The 21965-nt window shown below is 48.3% G+C and overlaps 3 protein-coding genes across 12 annotated transcripts in view; 1 reads left to right on the forward strand and 2 right to left on the reverse strand.

The window, feature by feature from the left end:
* Positions 1–2446, reverse strand: part of SMC1A (structural maintenance of chromosomes 1A) — a 44487-nt gene extending 42041 nt beyond the window's left edge. Inside the window, exon 1 of one of the 3 annotated variants that reach the window (XM_054472368.2) lies at positions 2269–2446. In XM_054472368.2, coding sequence (XP_054328343.1) covers positions 2269–2377 — 109 coding nt within the window. In that variant the 5' untranslated portion in view covers positions 2378–2446. The remainder of the gene's footprint in view (positions 1–2268) is intronic. The other 2 variants (XM_063660038.1, XM_054472369.2) reach the window with 2 other exon arrangements.
* On the forward strand, positions 1051–13160 carry RIBC1 (RIB43A domain with coiled-coils 1). 8 transcript variants are annotated; one of them, XM_054472376.1, is made up of 10 exons: positions 2463–2781; positions 3091–3179; positions 3394–3428; positions 3520–3673; positions 8352–8468; positions 10078–10159; positions 10358–10702; positions 11902–12020; positions 12448–12842; positions 12960–13160. In XM_054472376.1, exons 5-10 carry the CDS (start codon positions 8352–8354, stop codon positions 13039–13041), a joined length of 1140 nt encoding a protein of 379 aa, XP_054328351.1. In that variant the 5' UTR covers positions 2463–2781; positions 3091–3179; positions 3394–3428; positions 3520–3673; the 3' UTR covers positions 13042–13160. The 8 variants fall into 8 exon arrangements, with proteins under 8 accessions (XP_054328355.1, XP_054328348.1, XP_063516111.1 ...); XM_054472373.1 differs by lacking the exons at positions 3394–3428; positions 3520–3673 and adding an exon at positions 1087–1307 and having other exon boundaries at positions 2530–2781; XM_063660040.1 differs by lacking the exons at positions 3394–3428; positions 3520–3673 and adding an exon at positions 2060–2181 and having other exon boundaries at positions 2530–2781.
* Positions 13161–13306: 146 nt separating this feature from the next.
* On the reverse strand, positions 13307–16490 carry HSD17B10 (hydroxysteroid 17-beta dehydrogenase 10). The gene is made up of 6 exons (XM_054472384.2): positions 16360–16490; positions 15763–15927; positions 14296–14460; positions 14037–14165; positions 13847–13955; positions 13307–13643 (listed from the first exon to the last, which is right to left on the reverse strand). Exons 1-6 carry the CDS (start codon positions 16384–16386, stop codon positions 13453–13455), a joined length of 786 nt encoding a protein of 261 aa, XP_054328359.1. The 5' UTR covers positions 16387–16490; the 3' UTR covers positions 13307–13452.
* Between the last annotated feature and the right edge of the window lie 5475 nt (positions 16491–21965).

The following is a 21965-nucleotide window of genomic DNA, read 5'->3' on the forward strand; positions in this document are numbered from 1 at the left end:
GTAAAGGGTCCCTTGGCTGGGTGCAGTGGCTCATGCCTGTAATCCCGGCACTTTGGGAGGCTGAGACAGGCAGATCACTTGAGCCCAGGAGTTTGAGACCAGCCTGGCCAACAGGGCGAAACACCACCTCTACTAAAAATACAAAAACTAGGCAGATGGGGTGGCGCACGCCTGTAGTCCCAGCTACTTGGGAGGCTGAGGCACGAGAATCACTTGAACCCAAGAGGCAGAGGTTGCAGTGAGCCAACATCACGCCACTGCACTCCAGCCTGGACAACAGAGCAAGACTGTCTCAAAAAAAAAAAAGAAAAAGAAAAAGAAAAAACAGGGTCCCAATAAATAAAGTACTTGACACAGAGTAGGTACTCATTAATTAGTCCTATCCTAAGTCTGGACTCAGCTCTTGTCTCCCTCATCACAGCAGGACTAGCACATCATGCAGACCAGGAATCAGCCTTTTAGGAACCAATATCCAACCTTTGGGCTTCTCCCATCATTTCCAGGGAGGACATCATCATCTCACAACCACAAGCCTCTCTAATCACAATCAATATGGCAAACATTTTTGTAATATATATTATGGACTGAATACCAGTAAAACCTTTCAGGGAATGTCTGCTTTAAGGTACTCACAGGTCCATGAAGATACAAAAACATGCACCATCAATATAGGACTTAATAAACATTAATGTGTACCAAGTGTCTACGGTATGCCACAGAGGAAGAGTAATTCACCAAAGGGACTAAAGGAATGGCTTGTAGAGGTGGGCCTTGAAGAACGGGGGCAAGTGGGGGAGTGCCATGGCCCTTTTCAGAACAGCTGGGAATACAAATCTACTAATGCTGAGGGGACTGAATGCCAAGAGGTACATCCTAGCTCTTCCAACAGGGGCCACTACACTAAAACCCGAGGAAACTGGGTGGACACCAAGCATTAGCCGTCCAGGCCAGTGGTTCTCAAACAAGTTAGGGGTTTGGGGGAGTCACACACACTCTCTGTGACATCTGGCAATGTCTAGAGACAGTTTTGATTGTCATGCCTGGGGAGGAGGGGTGCTACTGTCATCTAGCAGGTAGACAGACGCCAGAGATGCTGTTAAACATCCTACAACGCACAGGGCACATCCCACAGCAAAGGATTATCTCGCTGGAAATGTCAATAGTGCCACTGTTGAGACACACAGTCTCCAGGAAAGGTACTCAGTATGTGCTACTTCAGCAAGGGCAGCCTCTTAGGCTAGGATATCATTCAGCTAGAACATCTCTGGGGTGGAAGAATACAGCAGGATTCCAAATGGACATCTGAGGTGAGAGGAATCCACGGTGTATCGTTTAGAGTTGGGAAGATACAAAATAGAGGCTTTACCTGACCACCCTTTCTAAAGACACCACCCAAGTCACTTTATCACATCCACCTGTCTCATTTCCTGTATAGCACTTGTGACAGCCTAAAACCATCTCATTTTCTCCTTCTTTATCTTCTTTCCCCTCTGGAATATAAGTTCCCTGTGAGCATGGAGTTGGTTTATTCTATTCTCCGCTGTTTCCACAACTTGCAATTGAATAACTCCTGATAAACAATAAGCATTCAACAAATTTGGTAAATTAGTTAATTTCGGCTTTTGACGGTTTCGGTGGTAGTAAAGGGGCGAGTTCGAGGCAACTACCTCTGACATAGCGGTTGGGGGTGGGGATCGACACCTCAAGCACTCTAAAGACTGGAGCGCTGGGTCTGAAATTCAAAAGTGCCGCCTCCAGAGAAGAGTAGAAAGGAAAGAGTTAGAATGTACCAATGCGAGGCGAGAGGGGACGCTGGGCTGAAACAGAAGTGCACCGTTTGGGACCGAAGGCCACGGGACAGCTACCAGCGTCCCCACATTTTCCGGAGGGGGTCAAGTAAGGCTGGGAAGCCGGCTCCGGCCGGTCCGGCGGGGAGCCGCGCGGCGGGGAACTGAGCTGGCGGGAAGCTGGCTCCAGACGCGCCTCCTTTGGCGGGAGGGGGAAGTAGGCGGGGTAACTAGCAGCTCGGCCTGTACTACTTGGCCGGGGCGGGGGCCGTGCAGGAAGCGGCAAGTGACACCTGGAAGGGGTTCGAGTTAAAGCACCCGCGCGGGGACAGTGGGTTCGAGCAGAACCCCCTCTGGAAGGGCAAGGAACCCGTAAGGGTCCGCGACGTTTCAGGTTACATGGGCTGGGTTGTACTACTCCGGCACCGGATAAGGGGTCCAGGCCGGGACGTGCGCAGGGCCGCAGCCAGGTTTATCTCACCAGAGCCATTGGGTCCAATGATGGCGGTGAACCTCTGAAATGGTCCGATAATCTGTCGACCCTTGTACGACTTAAAGTTCTCAATCTCAATCAGTTTCAGGAACCCCATGACGGCCGCGGCGCCGGCGGCGGTAGGACAGGCCGCGCCGTACGCCCGAGAACTGAGGTAGCCCGCGCGGGAAACGCCGCAATGCAAGCCGGGCGACCGGCAAGTGTCGCGAGAATACGTCCAGGCCTAACGGGATTTTCCCCTTCCGGCAGGAGTGGGACCAGGGGCGGGGACTGATGTTGCGTAAACGAGGAGCGAGCTGACGACTGGCGTGGTGCCTCCGCCCCCCTTTCTTGTTGCATGGCAACAACAAACACTTGCTCCTGCGGACCAGATCCCCGGAGGAGTTGGTGCTGGGCAGAATCAGAGCAGTTCTTGAGGTTCAAGGAGGCGGGGGAGACCTGAGCTCACGCTTGCTGAGACGGAAGTCACAGCAGGATTATGCCCCTCAGGGCAAGAGGAAGGTGGGAGCTCAGCTGTGGCTTTAGCCTGGCCAGCTTTCAAGGCTAGGACAAGGACAGGGTCGGGAATTGGAAGGATCCGAGGGGAGCAGAGGGCTGGACGGGAAGGAGGGGCCAACGGGAGGATTCAGTGTTAGGTGAGCTCAGACTTTGCTAATGGTGGGGTGGGATTGGAGGCGGGACGGGATGCGAAGGCGGATGGGTTGTGAATGGGGCTGGGGCTACTCCCAGGCAACAGGGATACAGGCTGGGGAAGGCTACGGCCTGAGATACTACCCCTATCCCCTGCCTCCCTCCTGCTCTACCAAGCAGAGTTCAGAAACTGCCGCCGTAACCCAAGAACAAAGTTGCATGCAGAGCCAACCTAAGAGCTTCAAAATCGGGATTCCTTACTGAGAAAGGTATTTTGTGTGAACCCCCAGGAGTCAGGGTCCCTAAGCCAGTGGTCTCCACCTCCACCTACCTCTGCCTCCATGCCTCTCCCCCATCCCATTCCCACAGCTCTATACCACAATGCCACCTTACCTCTCTTCCCTCTCTGCTCTCTATCATTAATAAGGCAGGGGCCTTAGCAATCCAAGAAGCTTAAAATGTCAGTTGAATCTTCCCCTTCAGTGACCTTATACTGTGATGGCAGGTGAAACCAGTAGGTAAGTTGGTGCCATTCTCAGACTTAAACATGAAAGGATCTGGTGGTTGCCATAATTCTTCCTTTAACTATTTATTAAATTATGTCCGAAGGCTAGAAAGAATCCTAAAGACTTAGGACAAGTCCAGGAAAGTGAGGAAGTGGCTGGGCATGGTGGCTGACAACTGTAATCCCATCGTGAGGGAGGCAGGCCAAGGCAGGAGGATCACTTGAGACCAGCAGTTCAAGACCAGCCTGGGCAACACAGTGAGACCCTATCTCTACTAAAAATTTAAAAATTAGCTGGGTGTGGCAGCTGTCACCTGTGGTCTACCCAGGATGCCGAAGCAGGAGGATCACTTGAGCTTGGGAGATTGAGGCTGTAGTGAGTGGTGTCCGCACCACTTCACTCCAGCCTAGGTGACAGAGCAATACCCTGTCTCAAAAATAAATAAAGGGAGGAAGCTTGGTAGATGGAATCTAGTAGGGGAACCATAAATGAAGTTCAGTTGGGAGAAACAATCAGGCTGAGGGGATAAAATGGCTAAAAGACAGCAATCTCATGTAATCCATGGGGAAATACTGTTCCCTTTTAAAAGATGAGATGGTGAGCCTGGGTGACATAGCAAAACCCAATCTCTACAAAAAAATTTTAAAAATTAGGCAGGCATGGTGGCACACACCTGTAGTCCCAGCTACTCAGGAGGCTGGGGCAGGAAGATCCTTTGAGCCCAGGAGTTTGAGGCTGCAGTGAGCCATGATTGCACCACTACACTCCATCCTGGGCAACAGAGAGAGACCCCATCTAAAACAAATTAAAAATAAAATAAATTTTATTCTCTGCCTCAGCCTTCCGGGTAGCTAGGATTACAGGTGCCCACTGCCACGCCCGGCTAATTTTTTTGTATTTTTAGTAGAGACAGGGTTTCACCATGTTGGCCAGGCTGGTCTTGAACTCCTGACCTCATGATCTACCTGCCTCGGCCTCCCAAAGTGCTGGGATTACAGGCGTGAGCCACCGCGCCCAGCCAAAAATAAAATAAATTTTTAAATTTAAAAAAAGATGAGATGGCACTTGGGGGGAAAATTAAATTGGATCCTTATCTCACACCATACACAAAATACAATTCCAAGTGGATTAAAAACCTAAGTGAGGCCGGGCACAGTGGCTCATGCCTGTAATACCAGCACATTGGGAGGCCGAGGCAGGAGAATTGCTTGAGTTCAAGACTAGCTTGGGCAATATAGTGAGACCCCATCTATATTAAAAAAAACTAAATGGGGCCAGGCACGGTGGCTCATGCCGGTAATCCCAGCACTTTGGGAGGCCAAGGAGGGCGGATCACAAGGTCAGGAGATCGAGACTATCCTGGCTAACACTGTGAAACCCCATCTCTACTAAAAATACAAAAAATCAGCCGGGCCTGGTGGCAGGTGCCTATAGTCCAGCTACTCGGGAGGCTGAGGCAGGAGAATGGCATGAACCCGGGAGGCGGAGCTTGCAGTGGGCCGAGATCACGCCACTGCACTCCAGCCTGGGTGACAGAGCGAGACTCCACCTAAAAAAAAAAAAAAAAAAAAAAAAAAAAATTAAATGAGGCTGGGAGCGGTGGCTCACGCCTGTAATCCCAGCACTTTGGGAGGCCAAGGCGGAGTTCGAGACCAGCCTGGCTAACATGGTGAAACCCCGTCTCTACTAAAAATACAAAAATTAGCCGGGCGTGGTGGCACATGCCTGTAATCCCAGCTACTCAGGAAGCTGAAGCAGGAGAATCGCTTGAACCCGGGAGACGGAGGTTGCAGTGAGTCAAAATCGCGCCACTGCACTCCAGCCTGGGCGACAGAGCGAGACTCCATCTCAAAAAAAAAAAAAAAAAAAAATTAAATGAGAAAGGCAAAACTTTAGAAATATAGGAGAATATCTTTATGACCCCAGGATAGGGAGGGATTTCTTAAATAATAACTACTAAGCTCAAAGGGAAAGATGGGTAAGTATGACTACATTCAAATTCACCATAAAGAAAGTGAAAAAATGTGGTAAGTGCACACAGAAAGCTTCTAAAATATTGATAATGTTCTATTTTCCGAGATTTGTGTAGAGTCCACAGGTGTTCGTTTTGTTAATGTGCTTCATAACCTATATGTATATTAACCACATTGCTTTGTATGTATCAATTATTACCTTAAAAATCAAGTGGGCCGGGCGCGGTGGCTCATGCCTGTAATCCCAGCACTTTGGGAGGCCGAGGTGGGCAGATCACGAGGTCAGGAGATCGAGACCATGGTGAAACCCTGTCTCTACTAAAAATACAAAAAATTAGCCAGGCGCAGTGGCGGGCGCCTGTAGTCCCAGCCTGTTGCCCAGGCTGGAGTGCAGTGGCGCTATCTCGGCTCACTGCAAGCTCTGCCTCCTGGGTTCATGCCATTCTCCTGCCTCAGCCTCCTGAGTAGCAGGGACTACAGGCGCCCGCCACCACGCCTGGCTAATTTTTTGTATTTTTAGTAGAGACGGGGTTTCACCATGTTAGCCAGCATGGTCTTGATCTCCTGACCTCGTGATCCGCCCGCCTCAGCCTCCCAAAGCGCTGGGATTACAGGTGTGAGCCACCCGCCCGGCCTACAATTAATTTTAAAAGGAAAACCTGGCTGGGCATGGTGGTCACACCTGTAATCTCAACAATTTGGGAGGCTAAGGTGGGAGGATTGCTTGAGCCCAGGAGTTCAAGACCAGCCTGGGTAACATAGAGAAACCCTGTCTCTACAAAAAATACAAAAATTAGTCACACCTGTAGTCCCAGCTAGTCGGGAGGGTGAGGTGGGAGGATCACTTGAGCCCAGGAGGCGGAGATTGCAGGGAGCTAAGATCGTGTCACTGCATTCCAGCCTGGGCAACAGAGTGAGACATTGTCTCAAAAAAAAAAAAAAAAGGACAACCTGATTTTTAAAAAAATGAACAGATATGAATGGGCACTCCAAAGAGAAGTAAATAAAAATGGTCAAAAAAACCATGAAAAGAACTTTATTAGCAATAAGGAAAATTCCAATTAAAACAAATAATTATAATTTTGTACCCACAAATTGGCAAAAATGTAAAAGTATGGTATACCAAGTGTTGGTGAGAATGTGTAATGACTAGAATTTTTATACACTATTGTGAAAGTGTAAATTACAATCTCCTTGGAAAACAACTTAGCACTATCTTGTAAAGTTAAATATGCACATACCCTATGATCCAGCACTTCCACTCCTAGGTATATACTAGAGAAACTTCCACCCTGTATATATAAATCTTTTAAAATCTATAGGTCCTTCTGTCTTTTTCTCTCAAAAAAAAAAAAAAAATTAGCTGAGTTGTTTGTCCTGCAGTCCTAATCTCTCTTGAGCCCACCTCAATCAGAGTTTCATCCCCAGAACTCCATCAAACATGTTCTTGTCAGGCCGGGTATTACAGGTGGCTCACACCTGTAATCTCAGCACTTTAGGAGGCTGAGGCAGGAGGATCACTTGAGCCCAGGAGTTCAAGACCAGCCTGGGCAACATAGTGAGAGAGAGAGGGAATGGTAACACATTTTGGATAGTGTGTGGAGTGCTCTTGGAGTAAGGATGAGGGGGAAGAAATCAAGGACACTTCAGTGGTATCAATAATGTTCTGTTTCTTAGCTGGGGAGTTAGTTCATGGATTTCTATGTTATCATGCATCCTAACTTAAATATATGGGTTATATATGTTCTCCTATATGTATCAACTACTTCACAGTTACAAAATGGAAAACAAAACAAAGCACCAAAAAGATCCAAATAGCTATAGGAGGAATTGAAGAATCACGCTCCAAACAAAGGAACAGCACATACAAAGGCCCTGGGGTGGGAACAATTACTGTGTTGGAGGACTTAATCAGCTTGCCTGGAGCACTGTAAGCAAGGGAGACAGTGGTTTGAGACAAATTGGAGAGGTGTGCAGGAACTAGATCTTGAAAGCCCACAGTAAGGAGTTTGGATCTGATTCTAAGTACAGTGGGAAGCTAGTGGAGGATTTAAGCAGGTGAGAGACATGATCAGATTTATGTTTGCTAAAGTTTTTTTGGCTGCAGCTTTGGCTGGGTTACATGCCAAAAGTGAGCTTCCCAAAATATGAAGGAGCACAGGCAAATTTAAGCTTTCTAGCCTTTCATTTGACCAGAAAATAATTAATAAAAGTAAAAAAAAAAAAAAGGGGGGGGGGACATATATTTCAGAAAAGAAAGCTGCTTCTGGTTTCTGTGATTGGGCTATAGGAGTCAATAGAGGAAGCTGGAATACCAACATGGAGACAGTTGTGGTTATTCAGAAAGGTGGCAATGGTGGCTTGGACCAAGGTTATTTTGAAAGAAGAAGGAGTGAGGGAAAGGAAGGATTAAAGGATGTCTCCTAGTTTTTAGCCTGAGCAACTTGGTGAATGGTGGTGCCACTTACTGAAATAAGGAAAACTGAGTACAGTATAATGAAAAAGGAGTGTTGTAGATGTGTTTGAGGCTTAGAAAGGTGAGCAGGGGTCAGATCATGAAGAACCTTATAAATCTGGCAAAGGGGGTTGGGTCTTATAAGCACTGGGGAGCCATTGCTTTAAAAGTGCTTTCAAAGGCTTTATGCTGAGGAGTGCCATGGTCAGATTTGCTTCCCAAAGATCACTCTGGTAGCCAGTGCAGAGAAATCCAGTGCAGAGAGGGTAACGTTGGAGCAAGAGAACCCAGTGGGGCTCCTGAGATACTGCCTGACACCAGATTGTGAGGCCTGAATTAAGCTGGTGACAGCAGAGATGGAGGGCACAGATATGAAATATATCAGGAAGTAAAATCAGTAGGAATCAATAACTGCTGAAATATTATAGGGAGGAAGGAATGGGGGTGGCGTGTAGTCAAAGATGGTGGTCGGCACTGATGGGCCATTCCACCTCCCTTTTGCTCCAGATGTATAACATAAACCAGTCAACAGATACCAAGGAAGCAGCAGCCATCGAGGCTAGAAGAAATCGAGAAAAAGAGCGACAAAACCGATTCTTCAATGTGCGGAACCGAGTCATGGGGGTGAGTGGGTAGTAGGGACTGTTGCTCAGGATCAGGGCCACCTCACTCATACCTGGAGAGGAATGTGTAAGTGCCCATGATAGCCCTTCCCCTGATTCAAGCAGGCCCCTAGGGCAGGAAAGGAAAGAGAGGGAGAAGGCACCCACCCCTACAGGCCTGGGAAGAGCTTGGGAAGAGGGATAGGTCAGTGCAAGGGAAGAGACTGGGGGGACGGCTGACCCTTCTTCAGTCAGCTCTGGGCCATGTGACCTGGTTCTTGAGACAGGCAACACGGAGCTAAAAGAGGCCTAAAGAATATTTGGAGTCTGGGTGCAGTGGCTCACACCTGTAATCCCAGCACTTTAGGAGGCTGAGGTGAGCAGATCACACGAGGTCAGGAGTTTAAGACCAGCCTGGCCAACGTGGTGAAACCGTCTCTACTGAAAATACAAAAATTAGCTGTGCGTGGTTGTGCATGCCTGTATTCCCAGCTACTTGGGAGGCTGAGGCACAAGAATCACTTGAATCCAGGAGGAGGAGGTTGCAGTGAGCCGAGATCACACCATTGCACTCCAGCCTGAGCGACAGAGTGAGACCCTGTCTCAAAATTACTGCATATACCTAAACTATCTCTGCAAGGCTATGTTAAGAAACTGTTAACCAGGCTGAGAGACAGAGATGGAAGGGACACTTACTCCTCACTAAACTGTATTCCTTTTTGTATGATTTTGAAATGTGATAAATGAATTATAATCAAAATAAAGAGAAAATATTGATAGTTTAAGAAACAAAAGATTGCTAGGTGAGTGGATAGAAGGGGGATGCAGCATGGTATTTTGGAAGAGACCCCGTAAGTATTTAAGGCCAGGTCTGCTGACTGTTGTGTGTGTGGCTTTGGATAAATCACCTGTCTTCTCTGAGCCCCAGGCTCCTCTTCTGTAAAATGAGGCTGAAGGAAGTCAGGCGAGTATTAACACACAGTGGCAGCTTTGAAAACCAGTGCATAGTACCTGCCGTAAGAAGTTGGCTAGGGTATTAGTGTTCTGATTGAGATCCAGCTGACAAGCTGACAAGCATTTCCTCGGGGCCTGCTCTGTGCCAAGCACTGTGTTGGGCAGTGGGGATATGAAAATGACTAAGGCCCAGTTTCTGTCCTGAAAGGGCTCACAGTCTGGTGGAGGAGAGAATACAGAGAGGCGAACATCAATATAATGTAGACAGTGGGTTCTAGATTCTATGGGAGTAGAACCTGCCTGAGGGGTCAGGAAGGTGAAGGCTGAGCTGGTCTGGAAGGACGAATTGGAATTTATGTAAAGAGGGGAGGAAAGTGTTCCAAGTGGAGGGAGCAGCTTGAGCAAAGGCTATTGGTTCAAAACAGCCTAAGATATTCAGGGAACTTTAAGCACAGCTCATAAGGGTAAGGTGGGACTAAGAGATGAGGCCAGAGAAGGAGGCAGAGGCTAGACCATGGAGAGGCTTACAAACCATGCTCAGGAGCTAGAACTTTATCCAGTAGGTACTGGGGAGCTACAGGATTCTGAAACAGGTAAATTCTAAGAAGTTTGTGGTAGGACATTGAAGGCCCCCTGCTGGGCCGCTACTCTGATTGTGCTCCTTTCTTTGGGATCAGGTGGATGTCCAGGCCCTGAACAACCAGGTGGGAGACCGAAAGCGTCGGGAAGCAGCAGAAAGAAGCGAGGAGGCAGCTTATGGTAAAAGCCAAAAGCCAGGGGCCAGACAAGGGTGTAAAGAAAGAGCTCGAGTGGGCTAAGGTAGGGCAGTTCTGCCTCTGAGGCCTGAGGCCCTGGGGTGGTGGGACAAACTGGATGGACCTTGAGAGTAGAGGCCATGCTAAGTGGACTCTGTCCCTCCTGGGGTATCTTCTCCATATCCTTGCTCACCACCCCCAGGTACCAGCCAGGTGCAGTATGATGTGATAGTCCAGATGTTAGAGAAGGAAGAGGCAGATCGAACACGTCGGCTGGCCAAGAAAGTCCAGGAGTTTCAGGAGCAGAAGCAGCAGCTCAAGAACGAGCGTGAATTTAGTCTTTGGGATCCAGGCCAAGTCTGGAAGGGGCTTCCAACCTATCTTAGTTACAGTAATACCTATCCTGGTCCAGCCAGCCTGCAGTACTTCTCTGGGGAAGACCTAGACAGGGACACACGGCTGAGAAAGCAGCAGGGGCAGTTCAGGTACAACTTGGAAAGGCAGCAGCAGGAGCAACAGCAAGCCAAGGTTGATGAGAATTATGCAGGTAAGCAGCCCGATCTGTCCTAAGCTGAGTACAGCACCCAGGGGACCAGAACTGTGTGGGGAGGTCCAATTATCCATAGGGTTGGTGCTGAAATGTTAAGTTGTGCAGACCCCAACCTCCCTGACTTCCTTCAGTAACTGACAGTGTAGCATTGTTCTTGATTAGCTTGGCACTCCATTATGTGGAGGCAGCACAGTGCAGACAGACCTAATGGCTCTGCCACTTACTAGCTGGTTTGGGCAAATGAATTTTCCCTCCTGTGCTTCAGTTTCTTCATCTTTAAAATGAGAATAATAATCTATACCACATAGAGTAGCTACTATTATGATATTGTCTGTGGCCACATCCTTCTCTTCCATTAGAAGAAGCCCTTCAAGGGCAAGGACCATGTCTTATCTACTTGCACTGTTTATTTACCCTTCACATCAACCCTGTTACAGCACTCTGTTCTGTTGGACCACTTATTGTAGTTGTAGCTAATTGTGAAAGTATTTATTTAATATCTGTCTTCTCCCTAAAATGTCAGCCTACTGAAGATGAACCATCTCTTTCATGTCTACCCATCTCCCAGTTGCATAGTACAGTGTCTGACAGGTCTTAGGAATAGCAAGGAGCTCAGTGTGGCTGGAGCAGAAAAAAATTGTCAGTACCTTTGCTCATGCCATGCCCTCAGCCTGGAATGCCCTTTGCTCTTTTAGCCTGTATACAAAATGTATTTCAAAGATCACCTCTTCCTGGAAGCCTTCCTCTTTTCCACCACCCAAAACCCTCTTAATACCCTGTGTACATCCCTGCCATTGCTCTTGCCAGATTGTGGTCTATCTATGTTTGATCTGTGTCCCCAACTAGACAGGGAGTTCTCTGAGGACAGGATTTAATTCAATGGTATCATTAGAACCCAACACATGGACCTTAGACTGAGATTCAGAGATATGAAATGATTTACCCAAAATCACACAGCTCAGAAGCAGCAGAACTGACATTGGGACCCAGGTCCATTGGAGGCATCTTTTAGTTATGCACTTGAGAAATCCTTGTTGCTGCACCTAGTTCCTTCCACATCCCTACAACTCGGACACTAACCCCCTCCTAAACATTTGTACACACACAAACACAAAACTTGCCGAACAAATGGCTGGATGAGTGAAACAGGAATGGAGCAAGCCAGTACAGTACCCTGGCCATATTTCTCTGTGTAGATGCGCTCAGTAACCAGCTGCGCCTCGCCATGGACGCGCAGGCCACCCATCTGGCCAGGCTGGAGGAGTCCTGTCGTGCCGCCATGATGTGTGCCATGGCCAATGCCAACAAAGCGCAGGTATGGCCTGAGCCATGCAGTACCTTGGGCTCTCCCCAACTCCTGAACAAAATCCTGGGGAACCTTAGCCACATTCTTCCTCTTACATCCCCTCTTAAATCAGCATCAGCCCTCTCATCTGAGTATTCCCCCTTCACTGAAGGCCCCTCTTAGGGTACAAGTCACCTCTCCCCACCTCCAGAAGCAGGATGACTTGAGAACAGAACATTGCCCTCTCATCCTCCGCTTCTCAGTCTAAAGGCTTCCTGAAGGCAGAGAAGTTCCCTGCCCATTCTCCCCAACACATGTGTTAGAGGCATTGAAAGGCCATACAGTATCTGTTCTTTCTCTCCTTGAGATGGAAGAGTAGGGCCATGTTCCCCCCTCCCCTGTGACAGAGTTCCCTGAGGTTGGGCACCCAAATGTTTGCATCTGGGGGCTCCACCAGGCAGCTGTGCAGGCTGGGCGTCAGCGCAGTGAGCGTCAGCGTGAACAGAAGGCCAACCTTGTGGAGATCCAGCACCAGAGCACGAGTGACCTACTGACTGAAAACCCCCAGGTCGCCCAACACCGTATGGCTCCCTACCGGGTCCTGCCCTATTGCTGGAAGGGCATGACTCCAGAGCAGCAAGCTGCCATCAGGAAAGAGCAGGAAGTACAACGCTCTAAGAAGCAAGCACACCGTCAGGCTGAGAAAACATTGGATACTGAATGGAAAAGCCAGACCATGAGCTCAGCCCAGGCAGTGCTGGAGCTAGAAGAGCAGGAGAGGGAATTGTGTGCTGTATTTCAAAGGGGTCTAGGCTCCTTCAACCAGCAGCTGGCTAATGAGCAAAAAGCCCAGTGAGTTCTAGGTGGTGGTGGTGGAGATAAAATGCCAAGGGAAGGAGAGGAGGGATGGTGAGGAACCATGGAGAGAGGGAAAGCATGTCAGCTGAGACCTCTGGACTTCTTTCACAGGCAGGATTACCTGAATTCAGTAATCTACACCAATCAACCTACGGCCCAGTATCACCGGCAGTTTAACACCAGCAGCCGCTAAGTTCAGGATGTTTATCTCTCCCTTCTCCTCCATCAAGCTCACAGGTGGTTAGGAGTCAAAGAGAAAAATGCTGTATACTCCCACCTTCTAACCTAGGTAATAAAGTTCTGCACTCAAAATCAAGTCCACGCGTTGTAACAGGACACAAAGTATTATGAAGGTACTGCCTTTCCCACCCCACCCTGGAGCTCTGAGCATCCAACCCTGTCACAGCCTTCACATTTCTTCCCCATGCCAGGCCCCCTAGCACAAAACATTGCCTACATTCTGTGAGAAAAAGAGACTTTATTAGGCACAGAGGGCGACTGGTAGGCAGTTACAAAATGGCTACTGGGCTTCCTCCCAAGCTGGAGAGTAGTACCCCAGGGGAAGGAAGGGCAGAGAAGCGTGTGTTTTCTCTGCCTTCTCCCTTCAAGGCTGCATACGAATGGCCCCATCCAGCCGGATGACCTCTCCATTGAGGAATGGGTTCTCGATGATGGCCTGTACCAGGTGAGCATACTCAGCAGGGTCACCCAGTCGGCTAGGGAAGGGCACTTGGCTGGCCAAGAAGTTGCGCACTTTCTCTGGGAGGCTGGTCAGCAGTGGGGTGCCAAACAGACCTAAACAATATAGCCAAATTCAGAGACTCACCCTTGCTTTCATATTTACCTGGTTCTTCCTTACTTTAGCCCTACTTCTTGGTGGTTCCCTGGGACCCAAAGATAAAAGGCTGCTGTTGCTTAGGTGGTGGATACCTTCCCCTCTCAACTGTCCATGGATCCCACCCAATCCCAGGTATGATGGAGAGAGGGGATATGTCTACCTGGAGCAATGGTCATCACCCGGATGCCTATGGGAGCCAGATCCCGAGCAATGGGCAGTGTCATGCCCACTATTCCCCCCTTGGAAGCAGAGTATGCAGCTTGTCCAACCTGGAGAAAAAGTAGAGGTCATAGGTGGGAGGGCCCCAACAAGTCACTTAGGAGGCATAAGTCTTGCCCTTGCCCACACACCTGACCCTCGAAGGCAGCCACACTGGCAGTGTTGATGATGACCCCACGTTGGCCTCCCTGGTCTGGTTCATTCTGGCACATCTCACCAGCCACCAGGCGGATCACATTGAAGGTGCCCATGAGATTCACCTGTAGGACAGGTGGAGACATGCTATAGGACCTGAGGCAGAAGAAGCCTTTGTCCCCTAAAAACTTTGGGGTCCTCCACAGCCAGACACTTCTTACTCCCACTATCCCTGGAGAACTTCCAAGGCCTTACATTAAGAACTCGCTGGAAGTCTTCCAAGGTATGGGCCTGGCTCTTCTTTAAGTTGTACGTCTTGTTAGCCACCGCGATGCCTGCACAGTTGACAGCTACATCCACACGGCCAAACTTTTCTTTTGCTAGAGCCAAAGCTGTTTGCACATCCTTCTCAGAGGTCACCTTCAAAGGGAGAAGTGGAGAAGGTATTCATCTCCCAGCACCCACTCTCACCACTAAACCTGAGGGAGGGCAGGGCAGGGCATGCCCAGTCCTTGGGTGAGAAGAGATTTGTGAGAAGGGAGAGGCCAAGAGAAAGGTTGTAAAACTTGAGAGATAGGCTGGATGCGGTGGCTCATGCCTGTAATCTCAGCACTTTGGGAGGCCGAGGCGGGTGGATCACTTAAGATCAGGAGTTTGAGACCAGCCTGGCCAACGTGGTGAAAACCCGTCTCTACTAAAAATACAAAATTAGCCGGCATCGTGACACATGCCTGTAATCCCAGCTACTTGGAAGGCTGAGGCAGAAGAATCGCTTGAACCCGGGAGGCAGAGGTTGCAGTGAGCCGAGATCATGCCATTGCACTGCAGCCTGGGCAACAGTTAGACTCTGTCCCAAAAAAAAAAATTGAGAGAGTAGGTCAAAGGTGAAAATGTTAGGTAATATAGAGCAGTGTTGCAAAACATTTTTCAAATCAATACCCTCTTGATATATTCACATGCTCCTGAAGATTCTTAATTGCTGTGGATCAGAGCACTAATGCAACCCTGTTGTGAGGCCGGGTGCAGTGGCTCACACCTGTAATCCCAGCACTTTGGGAGGCTGAGGCGGGCGGATCACCTGAGATCAGGAGTTCAAGACCAGCCCGGCCAACATGGTGAAACCCCGTCTCTTCTAAAAATACAAAAAAAAATTAGCTGGGCGTGGTGGCAGGTGCCTGTAATCCCAGCTACTTGGGAGGCTGAGGCAGGAAAATCGCTTGAACCCAGAAGATGGAGGTTGCAAGGAGCTGAGATTGTGCCACTGCACTCCAGCCTGGGCAACAGTGAGACTCCATCTCAAAAATAAAAATAAAAAATAACCCTCTTGTGAGAATTATTGATAGGAAGATAAACTAGCTTTTTTGTATTCTTACCTGCTAAGATTTCATCAAGTTTCACTTTCTGTAGTTTGTTTCATGAAAACAAGTTTTTTGACTTTGTAAATATAAAATTACAAGGCACAATATGCATTTTCAAACTATACATAACTCCTCCAGGAGATTGTTATGTCCAATCCCCATCCCCATTGTTGTGAATCCCAGCTTTAGAGAATCCTTATCACAGGTGGTCCCACAGTGCTTGAAGGCTCAGGCCAAAAGAGACAAGGAGATGGGTCTACCGCCCCCATAGAGGAGACCCTTATGGGAGGGACCCCCACAGGTTCCCAGGCCGGTGTTGGTGACCTCATGCACACCCTGGGAGAGGAGAGGTGACCCCACTTACGTCGGCTGGGGCGAAAACGCAGTTGTTTCCTAACTTCTTGGCCTGGGCCTCCCCACCCGAGTTGGGCAGGTCCAGAAGCACAGCAGAGGCTCCCTGCCCCACAAGTCGCTCCGCCGTGGCCAGGCCCAGGCCCGAGGCTCCTCCGGTTATTACCGCCACCAGGCCCTGTCAAAAGGGACACGGTCAGGGTCAGCTGTTACATTGCCCAGGCCATCCCCACGCTGTCGCCTGCCTGTTCTCCAGGCTTCTGAGGAGAAGGGGGGAGGGGAGCGGTCGTGGTCACCCCTGCGGGTAAACTAGGTGTGCTGCTTCTCCTCACCGTTGGGACCTCGGAGGCAGAAGGGATTTCAGCCCCAGACAGCCCGTCCCGTGACCCTAGATAGATAGACAAATAGATAGATAGATAGATAGATGATAGATAGATAGATAGATGCGCCGCGGAGTGTTGACTTTCACCTCTTGAGCCCAACGGCCACAATACCAGGCCTACATAAGCATGACCCTTTCCCTCGAAACCGATCTCTTTCTCCTAGTTCCACGGCCGCGCTGTCCCGGCCCGTAAAGGAGGGCAAGCAACAGAAGCAAAGAACCTTCTACCTTCACGCTCCGACACGCTGCTGCCATCTTGTCGCCGGCCACTCCACTGGATGGGGGCGCAGGCGCTCGCTGATTGGCCGAGGCGAAGCGGCGGAAGGGGCGGTTGCGACGGGCCGGGGCGTCTGCCGCTGCCGCGTGAGACGTGGGGGCGTGGCCTGGTACTTTAGTCCTTTGGCCAGAGGGCGGATTCCTCCTGCTAAGGTATCCCCAGAGTTATTTCAACTGGGGAAAGAGACCAATAGCAGAAGTACAATACCACAACACCCCTCGCCCTACTCTCTAGCTGGCCTTTTGGCAAGTGGCCTGCTCCGCGTGGGGGAAGAGGGGTGGATATTGAGAACGGATGCCTTCCTCCTCTGAAAAAGTCTTCATTCAAGTATGAATGTATTTGAGACTCCTATATGCTAGACTGTGTGCGGGGCACCTGGGATACCCAGCGGAATAATAGATTCATGCCTTCCAGGAGGGCACAGTCCAGTTGGAGAAAGAGAATTACAGTACAGACACAGAAGAATGGACGGAACCAGATTCTGGGACACTCAGACAAGGAGATCCAAAGATGAGGAGTCTGAGTTACAGAGAGAGAGCCATGTAAAGAGAAATATGTTGAGGCCGAGACAGATGGAAGAGAGATGCCAGATAGGATCACAGAGAGATGAATGTGGAGAGCCGCTAAGAGAGATGCTTGGAGACAGACATTCTAGGACAGCTGCTGAGAAGCACAAACCTAAAGAGGCAAAAACATCTTTCATCAGTTCAGGCTTTGCTACTCTCCTCTATCTTTGTCTAATTTATTTTAAGTCCAAAAACCCAGAACACACTCTGCAGATTGGACTTCAACCAGAGACTATTATTTAAGACCCAGGTCTTCGTAATCCTAGAACATCTTTTAGGCAGCTTCCAGAAGCTATGTCATTAGAGTCTTGAGCCCAGATATCTAATCTGTCTTCCTTCTATACTTTTCCTCAAACCAAGGTCTTCAGGCCATAAATCTTAGCCTACTATTTCAGCCTCAGAACTGCTTTATGTTTTCTCTATCTGAAATATCTCTCCCCACCTGCTTTCTCACCCAGGAAGATTCCCCTCCAGGCCTTCTAGTTGTTGACGGCGACCACACTCATAATCACTACACCGTATTTACCAAAGGATTTAGCACACCGGTCTCACAATTTTCCTATCTACATGAAGTGCTTCCATCAATTTATAGCACTCTTCATCTGGCCCAATATGCTGTAGCCACAGTGGCCTCCTTTGTGTTAATCTTTGCATTAGCTGCTCCCTCTGCTTGGAATGCTCTCCCCTGATCCTTGCATGACTGCCTTTATTTTTTTTTTCATTCAGAACTAAGCTTAAATATCACCTTCCCAGAGGGGTCCTCCCTAAATATTCAAACTGTAGCCACCTAGACACTATCCCATTGCATATTTGAATTCTCTTCATAGCACTTGCATGTCCGTAATCCATTTTCCAACCTTAGGGCCAGATGTGCTGTGGAATTCAGAGTTTTTTTCAATTTGAGAAAGGAAGACATGTAATTTATATTACATAACTCTTTAAAAAAACTAGTCAAACATAACTCTTTGTATAGTCTATATTATATAACTATTGAGAAAGGCCTGGAGCATCGTAATGAAACATTAATATTTCTGAAGTGAAAGGTATGAAAATTCACACCAAGTGTGAATAAAGACTATAAATAGCCTCACACTACTTCAGGTCAGGTTTTGTCACCTATTGAGTTTGAGCTCCAAAGTATGAAAAAACAACCTTATGCTTTTCAGAACTTTTGGCATCGCAGGATTGTGCCTACAGGCTTGTGAGCCTGCACGCTCCTCTAACCTGGCCTTGTTTGTGTAGTTCTCCCCCTGCTGGAAGGTAAGCCCCATGGCACCAGGGGCTTGTCCAGCTGGTTCACCCAATGCCAAGAACACTGCTTGGCGTGTACAAGACACTTAAAACAAATGTGTTAAATAAATGAATTAATGAATTAATCTTGGAAGAATTTCCAGGCCCAGTTTTATGATTCTTTCACCTGCCCAACTCCGGGAACCTTCACCTCCTCTCTACTTTAACCACCTGTCCAGGCCACATTTATTGCACTTGTCATTCCCTGGAATAACCTCCTGCCCTCCCCAGCATCTAAACACCATCTTTTCTCTCTCTGACCATGTTCTCGAGTTGTCTTGGATCTCTTCCCCTCTACCGCTTTTTTTTTTTTTTTTTTTTTTTTTGAGATGGAGTCTCCTGCTGCCCAGGCTGGAGTGCAGTGGCGCATCTTGGCTCACTGCAACCTCCGCCTCCTGGGTGCAAGCAATTCTCCTGCCTCAGCTTCCAGAGTAGCTGAAATTACAGGCATGGGCCACCACGCCCGGCTAATTTTTGTATTTTTAGTAGAGATGGGATTTTACCATGTTGGCCAGTCTGGTGTCGAACTCCTGATCTCAGGTGATCCGCCCTGCCTCGGCCTCCCAAAGTGTTGGGATTACAGGCATGAGCCATCGCACCCAGCCTCAGCTCTATTATTTACTAGCCGAATGACCCTGGACAAGTTACTTAACTGATGTGCCTCAGTTTCCTCTTCTGTAAAATGAGTATAATCAAATGACTATTCGTAGGGTTGTTAGGAATAAATGAGTTAACAACTATATATTTAAAAAGGACTTGGAACAGTGCTTGGCCATTAGCAAGAGCTATATAAGTGTTAGCTATGGTTACTCTTCAGAGCAGTGTTTCTCATCCTTTTCTATGCTACGGACACCTATGGGAGTCTGGTGAAGTCTGAGGAACCCCTTCCCAGAGTAATGCATGCGTCCTATAAGTAGGATTACAAAAGAAACCAATTATATTGGGGTACAATTTTCAAAATAAAAAACGCACCTGTAATGTAGTAATATATGTGCTTCTTTATTGACACATTAAATAGCAAGCTCTATCAACAGGTCTAGTGACAACCATGATTTTTGAAATAGTGATGTTATTTTGAGAGATGTGCAACAACTGTAATAATGAAAATCTGATCTCTCTTAGTGTCAAAGTCACAGGTGCTAATATTACTGCAGTTTGTTACCCACATCCCCTAGAAGGATATGCTATATTTCTATTAGTAATAGCGAAAATAATGATGCAATTTCCCCTCTATCCAAGTCCATGGGCTCTTTGAATTCTATTCACTGACTCCTCAGGGGTCTTTTGGATTGTGGGTTAAGAACTGTGTTTAGAGGGAGCTCTCTGAACTTCTTCTAGTTCTGAGGGCTGCACAATTAAAAGAACTGTTTTTAGAGCAAACGGAAGCCATTAGTGAATACTTCTCTCTTGCCACCTCCAAAATTGTCTCTACCCACCCCCAAAATTGTCTCTACCCACCCCCAAAATTGTCTCTACCCACCCACACCATCCTTTCCTTGGGTCTCAGAGAAGTCCTGTTTAGGGCTCACCCTTCCACTGGGTTTTGTGTCCCAGCCCCTCCCACTTTCTTGGGGATTTCTGCTACTGAGCATCCTCTCTCTTACTGCATGCATCTCTGTCTCAAAACCATTAGAAAATAGGGAATGGGGGCTGAGTGTGGTGGTTCACACCTGTAATCCTAACATTTTGGGAGGCTGAAGCAGGAGGATGTCTTGAGCCCAGGAGTTTGAGACCAGCCTGGGCAACATAGCAAGACCCTGTCTCCACACACACACAAAAATAGGGAATAAAGTGATGTCAACCTTTACACGCACATACTCAACAGTTTGGATGCATGTCTCATGGGAACCTGAGGGCCAGAGGTGCGCAAAGGGGCCCAGCAAGGACACCAAAACAAGCAACATGCAGCATTGTGTCAAATTAGCCCTGCCAGGGAACAGAGAAAAACAAAGGTGGTCTTTACTCCTGGGTGGTCTTCACTCCTGGGAGATAAAAACCACAAGATAACCCATTTAACTCTTGTGGGCACCTGCAGTTACCTCTGCAAAGACAGAGCTGCACTGGTTCCGGCTGGCTCTGAGGTGACATTGACAAGTATAAAGAATCCCAATTATATCGTCATTTATGTGAGGGGAAAAGAAGAACCCCAAGTGATGATTATACAGAGCCTGTCATTTCTGAGTGAGCTGGGGCACAATCTGAATGATTGGTTTAAACGCTGAAGGACTGCAGGGGACATGAAAATTACTGTGGCGAGCGTTTGAGAGGATGCTGAGGACGCATGTTGGCTGAGTATTTGCCACTTGAATAAATGGGGCTGATGTCTGAATGAGCCTGAAGGATGACAGCCTCAGGTTATGATGACTTTGCCATTGCCTAAATCAACTGCCATTTTTCAGGCTTTGCGTAATCAGACCTTTCTGGCTGCATTTGACATATTCATCACTTGCTCTTCCTAGAAACTCCCACTTGGCTTCCAGGAAGCCTGACTCTCCTGGTTTCTTGTACTCCCCTGATTGTTCTTTTGTCTCCTCCCTGGGTTCTTTTTCTTCTGTCCCCTCTCTGGGGAGCTTATCCATCTCCTGGTTTCAATACTCCCTCTCTGCTGAGGACTTCCCAGTCTCTACTTTGAGCTCATCTTCTCCACTGAACTTCAGAATCATATAGCAAATAATTTGCTGGCCCTCTACACCAGATGTCCTAAATTAAACTCAACCATTGCCCCCTAAAACTGCTGTATCTCAATTGGTTGCAGTACTAACTTCCCAGACACCCAAGCCAGATCCTGGGACTCACGCCCTTTTCACCCCATCTAAGCAACTGCCAAGTCCTGCTGATTTAACTCCTACATACTTTTTGGATCTGGCACCTCCTCCCACCTACTTTCCTATTATCACCATCCAAAATCTCTTGCCTGTACAATTGCAACTGGTCAGACTCCACTATTGTTGCTCTTAAAAGGATCATCCAAGAAACCAGCAGAAGCCTCTTCCTAAAACCCAATTTTTATTGTTACCCACTTGCTTTCAAACCCCTTCAGTGCCCCCTCTTCACTTTTTTTTTTTTTTTTTTTGGAGGGAGTCTTGTTCTGTTGCCCAGGCTGGAGTGCAGTGGCACAATCTTGGCTCACTGCAGCCTCCACCTCCCAGGTTCAAGCGATTTTCATGCCTCAGCCTCCCGAGTAGCTGGGACTACAGGTGCCCACCACCACACCCGGCTAATTTTTATATTTTTAGTAGAGACAGGGTTTCACCATGTTGGCCAGGCTGGTTTCGAACTCCTGACCTCAGGTGATCTGCCTACCTCGGCCTCCCAAAGTGCTGAGATTACAGGCGTGTGCCACCGTGCCCGGCCCCCACCTCCTCGCTTTTAAGGCTTTCCATAATCCGATGGCTGCTGGCTAACTTCGGCATCTATAACACGACACTTTCCAGTAACAACACACTACTTGGTACCCCCACAGTAGTGTTGCCAGATGAGGTATAGGATGCTCAGTAATTATATTTGAATTTCAGATAAAGGATGAATTTTTCTTTTTTTTTTGAGACAGAATCTTGGCTCTGTCACTCAAGCTGGAGTGCAGTGGCACGATCTCAGCTCACTGCAACCTCTGCCTCCTGGATTCAAGCAATTCTCCTGCCTCAGCCTCCCTAGTAGCTGGGACTACAGGCGCCCACCACCACCCTCGGCTAATTTTTGTA

Source organism: Pongo pygmaeus, chromosome X (genome assembly GCF_028885625.2).
Source record: "Pongo pygmaeus isolate AG05252 chromosome X, NHGRI_mPonPyg2-v2.0_pri, whole genome shotgun sequence".
Taxonomy (NCBI): domain Eukaryota; kingdom Metazoa; phylum Chordata; class Mammalia; order Primates; family Hominidae; genus Pongo; species Pongo pygmaeus.